This window comes from Amblyomma maculatum, chromosome 10, assembly GCF_055883805.1.
Source record: "Amblyomma maculatum isolate TAMU_Amacu chromosome 10, ASM5588380v1, whole genome shotgun sequence".
In the NCBI taxonomy this organism is placed as follows: domain Eukaryota; kingdom Metazoa; phylum Arthropoda; class Arachnida; order Ixodida; family Ixodidae; genus Amblyomma; species Amblyomma maculatum.
This window is the reverse complement of record NC_139353.1, coordinates 21,524,821-21,539,504: the sequence shown is the minus strand read 5'-3', so window position 1 is coordinate 21,539,504 and position 14,684 is coordinate 21,524,821. Positions and strand designations below refer to the sequence as shown.

General features: G+C 46.5%; 1 protein-coding gene across 2 annotated transcripts in view; it reads right to left on the bottom strand.

Annotated features, from left to right (window-relative positions):
* The window catches only part of LOC146175805 (protein-cysteine N-palmitoyltransferase Rasp-like), a 44,072-nt gene that overhangs the window by 20,618 nt on the left and 8,770 nt on the right, over positions 1-14,684 (bottom strand). For both annotated transcript variants that reach the window (XM_084582164.1, XM_084582163.1), the window contains exons 2-5: positions 10,035-10,139; positions 7,522-7,613; positions 2,678-2,745; positions 2,278-2,388 (exon numbers count right to left, since the gene is read on the bottom strand). In XM_084582164.1, coding sequence (XP_084438290.1) covers positions 2,278-2,388; positions 2,678-2,745; positions 7,522-7,613; positions 10,035-10,108 — 345 coding nt within the window. In that variant the 5' untranslated portion in view covers positions 10,109-10,139. The remainder of the gene's footprint in view (positions 1-2,277; positions 2,389-2,677; positions 2,746-7,521; positions 7,614-10,034; positions 10,140-14,684) is intronic.

The window sequence follows — 14,684 nt, the reverse complement described above, 5'->3', positions numbered from 1 at the left end:
GGCAGCCTAAGCTGTTAGCACTTTCCTACAAAGCTGAAGCGGCACCGCGCAATGGTGAGGTTGTGTACGGCCCGCAGCGTCAACTGACAGCAGCGTCCCAATCGAAAGCTCCAGGAGACATTGGTACCCTCCTGTGGTACGACGCGAAGCATGCCAGGAGATTAGAGCAGCTTGGATTAGTGCGTCCAAGGGACAAGATGCACAAAAGCGTAACTTCCGCTGTCGACGTCGATCAACACTTAGCAAACAAAGTTGGCGGCGAGGTGTGGGTACATCAGGGTCTCGAGGGAGAGGGCAAAACGCTGGCCACGAAACTCGAACAGCTCTTCATCATAAACGCTCGACTAGGGAACAATGCGGGGTCTGTGTGCACTTTCTTTTGAGGTGGGCTCCGACAGACAAGGAAGAAACAACTTCGCTGTGAATGTGTTGAGTTTAAAAAGATTCCTCCTCAAAAACGGACAATTTGCTTGTTTTCTCTTCAGATCTGCGGTCGTGGCCGAGTGTCAAGCGGCAGCGAAGACACGGAGGAAGGGATGAATGCAGCAGGAGATGAAGGCGATGAAGGCTAATTAAGATACGCGTTAGAGTGAAAGGCAGCGTTGCAGCTTGAGCCCTATATATATCATCATCATCAGCCTGACTATACCCACTCCAGCGCGAAAGCCTCTCCCATATTTCCCCAATTAACCCGGTTCTGTGCTAGAGGCATCGACTTGACCCCTACAAACTTCTTAAACTCATCCGCTCACCTAACTTTCTGCCGCCCCCTATATATATATATATATATATATATATATATATATATATATATATATATATATATATATATATATATATATATACATATATATATATATATATATATATATATATATATATATATATATATATATATATATATATATATATATTGTTACGGACGGAGGAGGCAGAAGAGGGCAGTGGCGTGGGCAGGAGCGCGCGCGCTAGGCCCCCTCACAGATTCATTAAACGTCATCTCACGACCATCGAGCATCTTCTTTCTGTCCTCTGTTCTCCTGTTGTCATCGCTTGCCGCCACGTAACATTTGGTTGGAGGTGCGGCGTACGTCATCACCATCCTCGCCTTGGAGCATCGACGCCATCTGTAAGCCGGGACCATCAACCGAGGAACCAGGGACATCGTCGAGCAGCTTCGCCCCAGCCTTTCAAGCCCAGACCTGACCAACTACCACCGCCCAGCCCCCAGCCCGGACCTGGAGACAAGGAGAACAGGCAGACCAATCAGAACCGAGACGAAGGACCCGAAAGACCCGAATGACCAGAAGGAACCAATGGGCACGAACACGCAAGCCCCGCCCATGCTGCCCGACGTGATCTCGAGCCATCGGTCCCATGGGCTCTGGTGACTGATGGTTGACAGCTCCAGGAGAGGCGGATCATCCACGCATCAGACATCGTACCGGCAAGCCGTTCTATTCTTACTACTTCCTCTTTTTCAAGCATCTAGACACGCCCATCATCATGCCATGGAATAATCATCGGTAAACTTCCTCGTCTACGATCGGGACGATCGCTCGGTGGCCCCGGGTCATGTTGCGGACGAAGGAGGAAGAAGAGGGCAGTGGCGTGGGCAGGAGCGCGCGCGCTAGGCCCGTTCATATTCATTAAACATCATCTCACGACCATCGAGCATCTTCTTTCTGTCCTCTGTTCTCCTGTTGTCATCGCATGCCGCCACATAACAATATATACATATATATATATATATATATATATATATATATATATATATATATATATATAGAGAGAGAGAGAGAGAGAGAGAGAGTCGTTAATGATTGCTCCCTTCTGCGCGTCAATAGTTTATAAAGCATGGTATATACTGCGAAAAGGCATAAACAATGTACCACCCATATTTTGCTTTCAAATGGTATTACGTCCATATTTGCCCAATATTAAGGAGGCGGCAGTGAATTTAAGACTAGTTACGCATTAAATTATAGAATACTGTTTATAGATTACTGCCCAGCCTTTATGTCGTCATCTATTACAGTTTCTACGCCTGGTTTTTAAACATGTTTGGTGTGTGCTTTCGATAGCACAGTGTTCTGATATCATCACCACATTTAAACTCCTCTGTAGGTAAGAATCGTAACCTTTGGCAGACTTCAATCTCCAACAAAAAGCGCCACATTTGCTGCCGAATGCCATGCAGAGAAGCTTAGATAAAGGAAAATAAATGGGCTAGCCACTGGAAAAGTGATCAGTTAGAAGAATGAGCTGAGTACTTACCGACGGCGAAAAATAAGCGGTGATTCTTCCCAGCACAGGGTGCAGCAGTAACAACTTCCAATTCTCCGTGGTAAAATCCCGCGTGGTTCTCCACCCGTGGTGCGTGTTGTCCTGTGGAGTGAATGAACGAGACATTGAAATGACGTGCGACATCATGGCAACAGCGCATGGCGGCGCATTGTTACGCATAGCTACGGATACCGGAAAATTGTTTGTTTTTGTAAACACGGTAAGATAGCGAAAGTGCTTTTAAATACTGGTGCTCCGTTTTCAGACGATGATACGAACGACTCTTTAAAAGATTTATGATGCTGAAATATGGCGAAATCCTTGTCAGTCACAAATTTAGCACTTTGCTGTTTCCGATTTCAGTTTTCTGATGATATGCATAAATACTTACTTGCTTTCGTTGAAACCCATATCGACTAGGTTCGAAGGATCGGGGAAGTTGTTTGACGAGAAATGCACCTGCGAGCAAATAGTTATGGGTTGTTTAAAGGGGTCATACCATGGTCATCCAATATATTACACTTTTGTAGTTTGGCAGATTATACTGGACTTTATCTTTATTTCCAAAATTTGAGCGCCCTGAACGCATTCTTTATTTCCAAGTAAGTGACTGAATTGAAGACCGCGCAGCTTCTCTCACCGACAGCAATCGCCATGTTGAAACAATTGGTGACGTCATAGACGTCCCCAATCGCTTCTGCTGTAGCGGCGCCGATAAGCTGCCGATAAGCGGTACTGTGTTCGCGCTTGCTCAAAGATCAGCATCACTCCCAATGAGCGTACTCAGTATGTTTGTGAAAACAGTACCAGGCTGTAGTGAAGTACGATTTAGTTCTTGTCCACACATCCACCTTCATCGCGACCGCCGCCATCATCCGTGGCATCACTGACCCTACCATCGTAAACAACGCCGCGCCGGCCATGCCTTTCGTACCTGCCGGAAGCTATCCGCGTCAGAGACATGGCAGATCCTGGCGCCCGTGTCAGAAAACGTCGTAATAATATTAGCTAGAGGAAGGAAAGAATAAAAAAATGTATTATTCTTGAGAAATGCTGACCCTTACGATGGGAGTTTTTGCTCACTCGCAATAGCAGTTTCCGCCTGTGCGGTTCCCGCTTTCTTACACTCTAGCTCCGATGCTAAGGCTTGGCCGAAAATAATTTCATTCGCTACAAAACAGTGGGGTTGGGCGGAAGTTTCATGACCAAATGGTCCTTTTACTAAAATGCCTCAATCATTAATTACAAAGTACCGTCCGCTGTGGCTTCGATGGAAAGGAACGTAGGCCTAGCGACGATTAGGGAGAAGCAGAGTGCCAGAGCACCGTAGTCCGTTGCCCTCGCGGGCTTCACCGTTGCTGTAAGCTTGCGGCATCCGGTGCTGTAAGCCTCATGAGCTTAGTTTCTACTTTCATAATGCGGCAGGGGTAAGACGTTGGCCCGACAACGAGCAGCGTAAACGATGCGGCTAAGACGAGACGGAGTATTGGGTTCCTCGATGTAGCGCACCACACCCTATACCGACACGGCTTCGCTGTGGCACGAGAAGAACACCACAGGGAGCGGTGCTATCCCCTCTGCTTTTCAACATGGCAATGAAGAATCTCCCGGTGCACCTGGAGAAAGTCTCGGGTGTGCAGCACGCGCTGTACATAGACATCTCCATATGGGCCACGCAGGGCTCTCTGGGAGAAATGGAGGCCAGCTTGCAGGAGGCAGCCACCGCTGTGAATGAGTACGTGAAAAAATTCGGCCTTCATTGCTCATCGAAAAAAATCCGAATTTCTCCATATTCGTTCCTCCAAAAAAATGCACAGACAAGATAGAATTGCGACTTGGATTAGAACCGATACCAGAGAGAGAGGAAATTATAGACCTGGGTCTTTTAATTCACCAGCGTAAGCTAGCGACGACCACGCTCGAGAAGCTAAAAAAGGTGGGAGACCAGGTCAGCCGAATGATCTGCAGAGTTTGAAACAAGAAAGGGGTACTGAGAGGCAAAGATGTGCTACGATTGGCCAATGCCTTTGTTACAGGCAGAATTCTGTACTCGACCCCCTATCTCTACCTCATGAAACACGACGAGAACATCCTAGAGGTGATCACGCGCAAAATAGCGGAGAAGGCCTTCAACCTCCCTATAACAACGTTGAACCTGAGACTCCAAGTTCTGGTTATGACGAACTCGTTCTAGGTGCTGAGAGAAGCCCACCTTACAAGCCATGATACACGCGATTATCGCAGAAACCGTTGGGGCATCGCCTATTAACCCTTCTACTCTTACAACACACGACTGTAACCGAGGAACAAGTGACTTCTCCAGGAATGGCGATGCGCCTTGCACGTAAAACCGCTTCCCACTAACATGTCCAAGGACGACCACGAGGGTAGGCGCTTGGCCAAGGTAGAGGCCTCAGCTCACCACCACTAAGGGAAACCCGGAGTCTACTATGTGGACGCGTCCGGCCCGCACCAAAGCGGGTGGCGCACAGCGGCAGTGATCCACGAGTCCAAAATAGTGAACGGGCTAGCATTTAAAGTCCGAAACGTAACACAGGCAGAGGAGGTCGTCATTGCGTTAGCAGCAGCACACTCTGATTCCAAAACAATCACAACGGACTCGCGAGGGGCGTGTAGGAACTTTCAACAGGGCTGGGTCCCGTACCTGGCCTACCGGCAGCTAAAAAAAAAGCTCGGACCTGGCCTACCGACTACTGCAAAACAGCTCGTACGTGGAAAGTCCATCCCGCCGCTTCATAGTCGGAGCTCCGGCCCACTCGGGGCTAGGTGGAAACGAGGCAGCAGATTCCGCCGCCCGCGCGCTTTCTAGCCGGGCAACCTCGTCCCCCTCCTCCTCAGAAGAAGAATTCACACCAGCCTACACTTTCAGACAAATTACTCAGCTATACCAAAACAGACACAATCTTACCAAAACAGACACAAACAGCCACAGGATCCCAGGGACACCACCTAGTGTTTGTGAGGGGAAGGGCACTAAGCCTGACCATAAAGCAACCTCCATGTACCTGTATCTTTTTGATAAACATTTTCACCACCACCACCGCGCTGTCGGCTGGTTCTCGTAACTGCACGAAAACGCCATCGGACGGCACTCTATGCAATTTATTTGTGGTTTTTGAGACGTGTTTTCAGTGTGCAATATGTACAGTGGGGGTCAAAATTTCCCAGACCAAACAGTCTCCTTCTGGCTGGCATATTCTGGCACTTACGATCCCATTAACAATATCAGTTATATCAGAGGTTAGAATATTGCCTCTTCTATCCTCCACAGACATTTTGAGTATTGGGGTCGTCATAGTGGCCTGATTATACTTCTCAGAAGCAGAGCCTGTGGCCTTAGAACTTTTGATGGCCCTGTACGTTTTCTGAGTGGGTCAGCAGATATAACTTGCGCATTCGGGTGCCGACGTTGTCCTGAATCTCGCCCGCAGTTGCCGCTGTAGCCTAGGTTAAAAGCGGTAACAGGGATCGAAAAACTCAATTCGTGGCAGCTGCGATTAAATGCATGACTGCTGTTTTGACTGCCACATCGGCATACCGCGGCTTTGCGTAACCGCGGTTGATGCTGCTCGTGCGCAGAATCTGCAGCAGACGACGCGGCGGTGTCAGTGTACAGTCGTGAGCAAAAGTGGTATACAACACTCAGCCGGTGACGGATCTCCAGAAAACTGTATGCCAACCTTTTCTAGCAACAGATATGTGAGATTGAGGCAATAGTGGCGGTGCCCCATTTTATGCACATGCATGTGTCGCTATCACTGTCCCTGACGCTGTCGCTAGATGACATTTCAATGCAATTTTCCCGGGCATGGTCACCGGCTGAGTGTTGTATACCACTTTTGCTCACGACTGTATGTTTTCACCGGCTACTCCGGTTGCCAGATAAGCAAGCAGTACATGAAGAAACAAAAATACTAGTTTTAAGTATACCGTCAGCTCCGATGGAGCTGAAACTTTGAGGTCCAGTTGCTTGGCACATCAGGAATAAGGTGCAAGAAACAGTTTATATTCCAAAATTAGTGTCATGACCCATTTAAGTCACATCAAGAGGTAAATATGACAGCATTAAAAATACCGTGGCTGTTAAATGTTCTTGTCATATCAGCATGACGTGCTCATTGCCTCTGTTAGCTTAAAGCACGAAAGTAGCACCACAGATAATGCCGATTTCCGTATTCCGGTTTCCGTACGTATATGGAGTGTTGCATGGCAGCTAGTGAGCCTAGCTTTCTCACTCACGACTTCCTTCGAGTGACTGTGACTACAAAGGCCGGGATCATATTTACTCGCGATGTGAAGATAATGCATGACAAAATGAATTCGGCACAATTAACAATGATTAGGATGAAAAATATAACATGAATAGCAGGCTGCGTTTGTGCAGCTTAGATTTGTCACCCGAGTGCTAAAATGGTAGCCACTAAGCTAATCATCACTATACATGACACTGTAAAGTTCATGGCCATGGCTTTGACCGATGACAGGTGACAGGTGGCATGAACATATGTTGACTGGTCCCTGGGTTGTAGTGCGTCGCAAGTGCTCATTTCATGGCCGAGTCGGCAGCCGCTACCAAGTCAGGATCGGCCTTTTATGCGAGAGAGTGATATTGAAACCTACCAGGACCCCTGAGCCCCTAGTTAGACACGCGGTCGCTAGGCCTCACAGGAACACTCGTATACCTAAGTTAAAGTGGTTTGATATATCTATGTTAGCTGCTCTTTCATAAAAATGTATTTCAGGAGGGCATGCTACTCAGTATGTGAAGATAATAGAGGCAGAAACATAACCATAATTAATTATTCGAGTACAAAGCACCAGCGTGGACAGAACACGCAAAGGGAAGGGATGTTTTTAACGCAATAGCTAATGAGAAACCTGTTCTCGTAAAAACGCGGCCCTTGCCAGAGAAAAAAAGTTGTCGTTCGAGCCCTTAGCTGCGGAAATTCCGCAATATATTGCGACAGGATGAACGTCGCTATGTTTAGTTTCTGGCAGTACACATCGCCTTGGGCAATATATCTAATTCGCGGAGCAGTAACCCATATCGGAGGTGGACCGTAATATATAAGTGTTTCTCTAGGGTAATAAACGCAAAGGTTTCTTCTAGAGACAAAAATGAAATAAGCACACACGCTGTCTGCATAGTTTGTGTTGCCTTCTTCTGAGTATTAGACAGTAGACCATTAACAACAACTTGCCGCTTGAGCTTACTTTCTTCGCATACAGAAAGGCGCCACATGGCGTAAGCCACCCCGGACACTACGAAGACCCAGTGGAACACCTGCATCCAGTCCCATTTCCGCCTGTAAGGAAGAACGCAATTACTTTCTGATACCTCCACTTAAAGTAGTTCACATGAGTTGCTGCGAGGTAATGAGAAGTGAGACTATGTTAGAAATTACTTACAAGCTAGGCTACCTGGAAAAGAGGCCGCTTACGACGCTATGACAAAACAACTTTTTTTTTAAACGCTACCAATTTTAATAATTAGGCGAAATGTTCGAGGCTAGGGAGCTCTATTTTGCAGGTACGAGCAAGGTAGCTCCGCTGGCACTATTTGGTTTGCAGTTAGGGCGTGCTATATGAAGCTGAATATGTACTATGCGTCTTACTGATTGGTTTCCGATTGAGAAAGGGGTGAGGCAAGGCTGCATACTGTCGCCCTGCCTATTTAACCTATATGCAGAGTGCATCATGAGGAAGGCTGGTCTGGACGAGTCATCAGCTGGAGTGAAGATTGCTGGAAAACGTATCAACAACCTTAGATATGCGGATGATACCACTTTAATGGCAGAAAGTGAAGTGGAACTCAAGAGACTTCTGATGCGCGTACAAGAAGAGAGTGAGAAGTTTGGGCTTAAACTGAACATTAAAAAGACGAAGATCATGGCGTCTTGCCCTATCAAGTCCTGGAGCATCAATGGACAAGAAGTGGAAGCTGTGACAGATTTTCTGTTCTTGGGAGCCAAGATTACCTCGGAAGGAGACTGCAGCCATGAAATTAGGAGACGCCTGCTTCTGGGAAAGAGAGCAATGGTTAGCCTTGACCGCCTAGTAAAGAGCAGAGACATTAGTCTGCAAACCAAGATCCGTATAACCCGTGCTATGGTCTTTCCAGTTGTGATGTATGGATGCGAGAGTTGGACTGTGAAAAAGGCTGACCGCCGAAGAATTGACGCATTTGAATTGTGGTGCTGGCGAAGACTCTTAAGAGTTCCTTGGACTGCCAGAAGATCAAATCAGTCGATATTGTCGACCATAAACCCTGACTGCTCATTGGAGGGTCAAATTCTAAAGTTAAAGCTCAGCTACTTTGGTCATCTGATGAGAAGAGAGGAGTCGCTGGAGAAAGATTTGATGTTGGGAAAGGTTGAGGGTCGCCGGAGAAGGGGTAGGCAGCGAACGCGATGGTTAGATGGCATTCTCGAGGCATTGCAGATGAAGCTATGTGATGTTAAGAAGATAGTGAGAGACCGGAAAGCGTGGCGTGACATGGTCCATAGGGTCACGAAGAGTCGGACACGACTGAACGCCTGAACTGAACTGAATGTACTATGCGCGCAGTATCTACAGGTTATCATAAAAAAATTGACTGATAGATTAAACTAGTGAAAAACCATGAGCAAATAGTGCAGTGAGACACAAAATACATTTCGTTTTCCCGTCACCGATGTAGTTTGGGAGCAAAAATTCACAAGGGTGGCTAATTACATTACGTCTTGGCAGTAAAGTAGCCTTAGTTGCTACTGGTGCACTTTCACCAAGTTTTTTGTAACTCTTTCATGGTTATTTTCGCGAACCCCTCATACTTCTATCTACACACGCTCGGAAATCTCTTATAGCTCTGTAGCTGGTGGTTAGATTATTTTCTTGAAAGTGCGCAGGGGTGGAGACAACGACGCATTGAAGATACATCGAGACCTATTGTTGTCCCTCGAAATCTGGTGAAATCCCTTCCCTTCAGCGAATGTAGAAATGTTGTGACAGATGCTATGTCTTTTCCCGATGATATTTCTAACGCGACCGCATTGCCACGCAAAGCAGCGAAATGATGTCTAAGAAAAACCATATGAGTGTTTAAAAGGCAATGCGGGCATACAATGCTAGGGGCTAAGTTTATGCCACCAAAATGCAACGCCTGGAAATGAAACGCGGGCATAAAGCATCATAATCTTTTCTTGGCTATAGTGACGAACATGTGGGATCAAGGAACAGCGAATAGTAGCTTCTTTAGGGTGTCATTACTTTCCATTCAACCACTTGGACACAACACCGTTGGCGCTTGCTATTGCCATATTAATGAGATGAAGTTGGGTTGTTTGGCTACTCCGACACGGTGAAATCAAGACGTGGGTCTTTTGATCAAACGTCAACAGTAGCTTGGTAAAAATGTCAGTTCAGCAACGTAGACCAGATCCACCTGTTTCATTTCTAACACTAGAAAATGGTTTCGAAAAAGCGATGCCATGACTGCAGCAGCCTAGAGAAGGTTGGTTTCACTAGCTAAATATGTCGCATAGAAGGTTGCAGTGACTTCGTAGTCGCCGATACGGTGCGGACTGCGACATAGTAAAAATATTCGCGCTCATAAAATCAGTTCATTCAAACCTTCTATGAAATGTAATTTGAGAACTATAAGCAGAGCACCGACAGCACATATGATATACAGCGTTTTAAAAAATACACAGAATAACGAAAACAAAAGTGGCAGTTTGCCCCGCTACCTTTGACTGTCGGTTTTTCGGGAGGAAAAAACTTCCTCGTGGTGTTCTTCTGTAGTCGTAGCCTCTCCAGACATGTTTCTTGTTCTCTTTCACTGTGGGCTTCGTCTGTAAAGGCGACGCGGCAAATGTGTTCAGCGCGGAGATGGGTTTGCGGCATAAAAATCCTCACAATGATTCCCGCCGCGTTGTCTCGAAAATTGATCATCAACGTCTGAAACGTGCCGAGAGCAAAGACAAGACAAAAATTCAAAGTGGTCTGAGCTGAAAGCTGGCATGTGTGGAGTCTTACCAATCTCCGAGTCTAGGATTCTTAGGAGTCTAGAAATCTAGGAATTACTCTTGAGTAAACTACTGAGTGATCAAGGAAGAGACATAGCAGAAGCGATATTATGAAACAATATGATTTTTTGGCAGCGTAGCTGCTAACGGATGTCGTTCTCAGTTGATACCACCACCGAGCAAAAACGTAAAAAATTGAAACCTATAACAGTTTAATAGTCCATCTCTCCGTCTCGATGTGCCGAGCTGTATGAAGTGGAAAGCACTCTTCACCGCTTCAAAACTGGTTCGCTTTCCCCTAAAAGTTAAAAGCAGCGCAAAGACATCCACAACAGCGCCTTCCTCGTGTGTCTGAAAGTTTCCCTCTCGAGCTCGTCGCTTACGCTCTAATGTCAAGAGTTTTAGGGATAATAAGAGGGAGGAGAATTGATCACAAATTGGTCCGAAAGTTATTCAGTGGCTCGATAGATCAGACATTGACCGAGTCAGTGTGTCTGTCACATGTTCACTCAGTTGTTAGGTTGGTTAGTAGGTCAGTTGGCCAGTTGGCCAGTTGAGCCACAAAGGAACCAAAGGAACAAAGGAAGAGAGCCAAAAGGAACCCTCAAAAATATTATCCCCACATTTCAATGCAATGAAACAATAAACGCGGTCTTTGCTGTTAATATATTAATTTTAAAGCTCTCTGTAGCCTCTATAACCTACAAATAAAATTTAGGGCGACACATCACCACGCGTCCTAGCAGCCGCGTCCCGTTGACGTCAACTCGGACACTAAGTGCGCCCTCTTGCTGGACAAGCACAAGTGACATGGCCATGACGGGGAGGGGGGCCCCGAATTGCCCTGAGTCTTACCCTTCATTCTTTGCGGCTTTTGTCGACGTAAAGGAAGAAAAGAGAAGCAATCACTGTCTATTGCCGCTATCATCGATGCTCGTGCCGTTATCTTCAAATTATTTTAATTATAAAGCATTTCTTATCTTATGTGGGGCAGGGACATGGCAGTGGACAAAAGAATAAAATCATTGCCACGACTGGGTTTCAAAACCATGACAGAACGAACAGATCCACTTCCCAGGCCTTGTTTCGACAGCGCCGTACTAGCGCCCCCGGCGGCCCCGCCTCGTGCAAATGCACCACATCGCCATTTCATCCGGTTGCAACTGCGATACATATCGCGCTGAGCAGTGCTCATCGTCGTATTCATGAAGTTACATCTGCGCCGCACTTTTATTTAACCTTGGTAAATATGCCATACACGTATGCCATTCGGCCGAGTGCGGCCGAGGTCCGCTGGAGTAGTGTCGGCCGAGTCCACCAGGTGGCGTGATAGAACTCGTAATACTTTTGCAATGCTTCTAAGCAGACGTAAGTGCATTCCTGGAAATTTGTTTCTGCAAAAACGAACGGTTTTCTCTGCAAAGACGAATGTCATTTTATCATGCGTATTTTCTAGATTTAGTAAAACTGTTATGTTACTGGTAAAAAAAGCTTTATAGCTTGTTTAACTTGTGCGATATCTATAGACATTAACGAAACGTTTGCGTCGGGTTTGTATATATTCTGATCGTTCGTGCTTAATGTCTGAGATAAATACCCTGTCACAACAGAAGAAAACTCGAAATTTTCCATTTGCTGGCTTTTGGTGCGCGCTTTAAAGAACAAAACACATATGAGCTGGTTTTGGCCCATTTATGAACAAGTAAGGCCTGTCTACACAAATGCGAAATGTATTATGACATTACAAGTCACGTCATTAACTGGTTTTGCTTAAGTCGCGTGTTCGAAAAACTCATTTCCTAGCATTTTATTTACATCAATATTTTAAAAACTAACTTTTCGAAACTGATTCGCAAGGCCAAAGATTACTGCAACCGACGACTAGCAACAGTCGAAAGGCACTCCTTCATTGCCCTTTCAAAGGTGCAAAATCAAGCCACGTGGAGAAAGCTCTTCATAGCGACGTCATTTCACCTCTAAAATTTGTCCTTGTAATCGTCTCTAAAAAGAGACAATTTATTAGATCGGCGATTGTGGTGCTAAACACCCACGGTTGCAAACACGAATCGAAATAATGTGTGCTCTCCACAACTCTTCATAGGAGTTCAGCACCGCAGCCCTTTTAGTTTGGCATTAGAGGTAGCCATCGGGAGGTCCAGAACACTCTTTGTCGCCTTCCTGATGATGACGTTAATGCGCTCGTCTTCTTGTTTGGTTGTGCGAGGTATGGCATGGCGTATAGGATCCGGCTGATCACGAAGACATGGGCGAGCAGTAGCGCGTCCCTGCCCCGCAGAAGGCCCCACTTGTTGAAACCGCGGTGGATCATGTACGCTGCCTGTTCGCGTACGCTGTTGAGTTTCGCTAGAGTCCAGCCTAAGTCTGTTATTTATGAACATACCCTGGATCAGGAGCCCTGCGACGTCTCTGACAGGACCGCCTGACAGAAAGATGTGTAGAGGTGTATTGTCCTTGTGATTTGCCCTGACATGCAGACGCTGTAATTTTGCGGGAGTGCATTGGAAACCACAGTTGGCCGCATACGCATCAACTATGGAGGCTGCCTGCTGAAGGCGGTCCTCCATCTTACCAAGGCTTTCTTCGGTGCTCCATATTGTAATATTATTTGAGAAAAATGGGCAGGGAGGTACATCCTGGCGATGTTTAAAAAAAGCTGTGACAACACCGTCCCCTGTGGTTCCCATCTGTAACCGTAGCGTACGGACCATCATCTTCATCCTCCATCCGGAGAAGTTAGTGATGCTCCGAAAGTTTCTGAAATAGGCCAGTACTTCGGCTGCAGAGTCAGTGGTGGTCAGGTTAGGCAGTATGCTATCATGTTTATCATTTTAAAATACACCCTTATGATCCAAGACAAGGATGACCCTGTAATTGGGTTGCATGGCTGTGGGTCACATTTTGTCTGTGCGGTCGGAGGAGGACATGCAGTGCAGACATGACCAGGCGAAATGTGAAATTAGTGTCTGTAAAAAGGCCGTTACCTTCCATGTGTGGAGAGGGGCGACTCCGTAAGATCGTCTTCATGAGTTCTCCCACACACGAAGTAATCGGCATGGGTCTCAGGTTTTCCGTATTCACTTCCTCACGTGCTCTGGGGATGAAAGTTGCATGCGATGTTTTCCATTCGAGATAGAGTGCACACCCATCCCAGATCTGATTTATGTACTCTATCAAACAAAGGGAGGTCGAGTCGAGAGCTTCGCCGACAGTTTCCCTTGTGTTCGCTCCTGACCGGTGCCATACCTCGGTGCAGTTTTGCCAGAGCAGCCTCTAAAGCAAAATCTAAATCCTGATTTGGCTTCCATTGAATGTTCTAGAAATTGTTCTACTTGTTAGCTGTCTGTGAAGCTGTGCCAGTCATATGACATTTTTTGTCTTTATGGAGCTGGGTACACAGTCCGTGGGCGGGCACAGCTGGGGCTGCACCAATGCAGCGTTCATCAGGCCAGAACTTTTTTCGTCCGCTGCCTGGCGGGGAGCTGCTTAACGCTTTAGCTGCGGGGTTCGCAGCGGACGGTATTTTTTTATTTAGGAGCTGACCCAGGGAGGTATCGCCTTGACAGAGTCAGTGTGACCTGAGCCGCACTGCCTAAGTGAAGTATTTGCTCAAATGCGGACCTCAACATATTGTCCACTTGAACATATTGTCCGCGAGTCCTTTGGGATTCGCGAACCGCCTTCATAAATTTGTTTGGGAGGGCTGCCACTGGCTCCTCCATCTGCTCGGCTCTAAGCTCTAGGGCCTCAAAGCGAACAGCTTCAACGGATGCCGAATAGACCACCGTGTCCGTGGTTCGCTGCGAGACAGTAGTGAGGCAAGATGATGCAGATGATCCGTCATTCTTTTGCTCAATTTTTCTGCATGTGCTCAGACTGCTCGGCCTGTTTGGCTTCTAAACATGGGGCCCTTACACGTTCGCACAAAATATGCCATTTTACAATCAGCACAAACGTCATTTAGGTTGATAATGGGAAATTAAATCTTTACTCATCCCTTTATTCATCTGCTTGGTACGAGGACTTAACATTTAGTCCTTGGAATTTTTAAATGCCTGCCTCATTATGCAGTTACTCTGTTAAATAGCCTAACTTAATCCCCGAGGACTAACTCTCGTGAGTAATCGCGAAACGACGAAAGAAAACTCATAGAGTACATTGTGCTAGGTATAAACGAAGATCAGGGGGAAATGCGTACTTTTAATGCCGATAAGTTTGTGAGTAGTTTACATATTGCGTCGACTCTCAATAGACCTGACATTCGTGAAGTTTTACATAGTTTATATGTAATTTTCCTTCTGAGCCTTATGCCACTTACCACGCGTGAGGACTAAGAGACTACATGTAAACAGC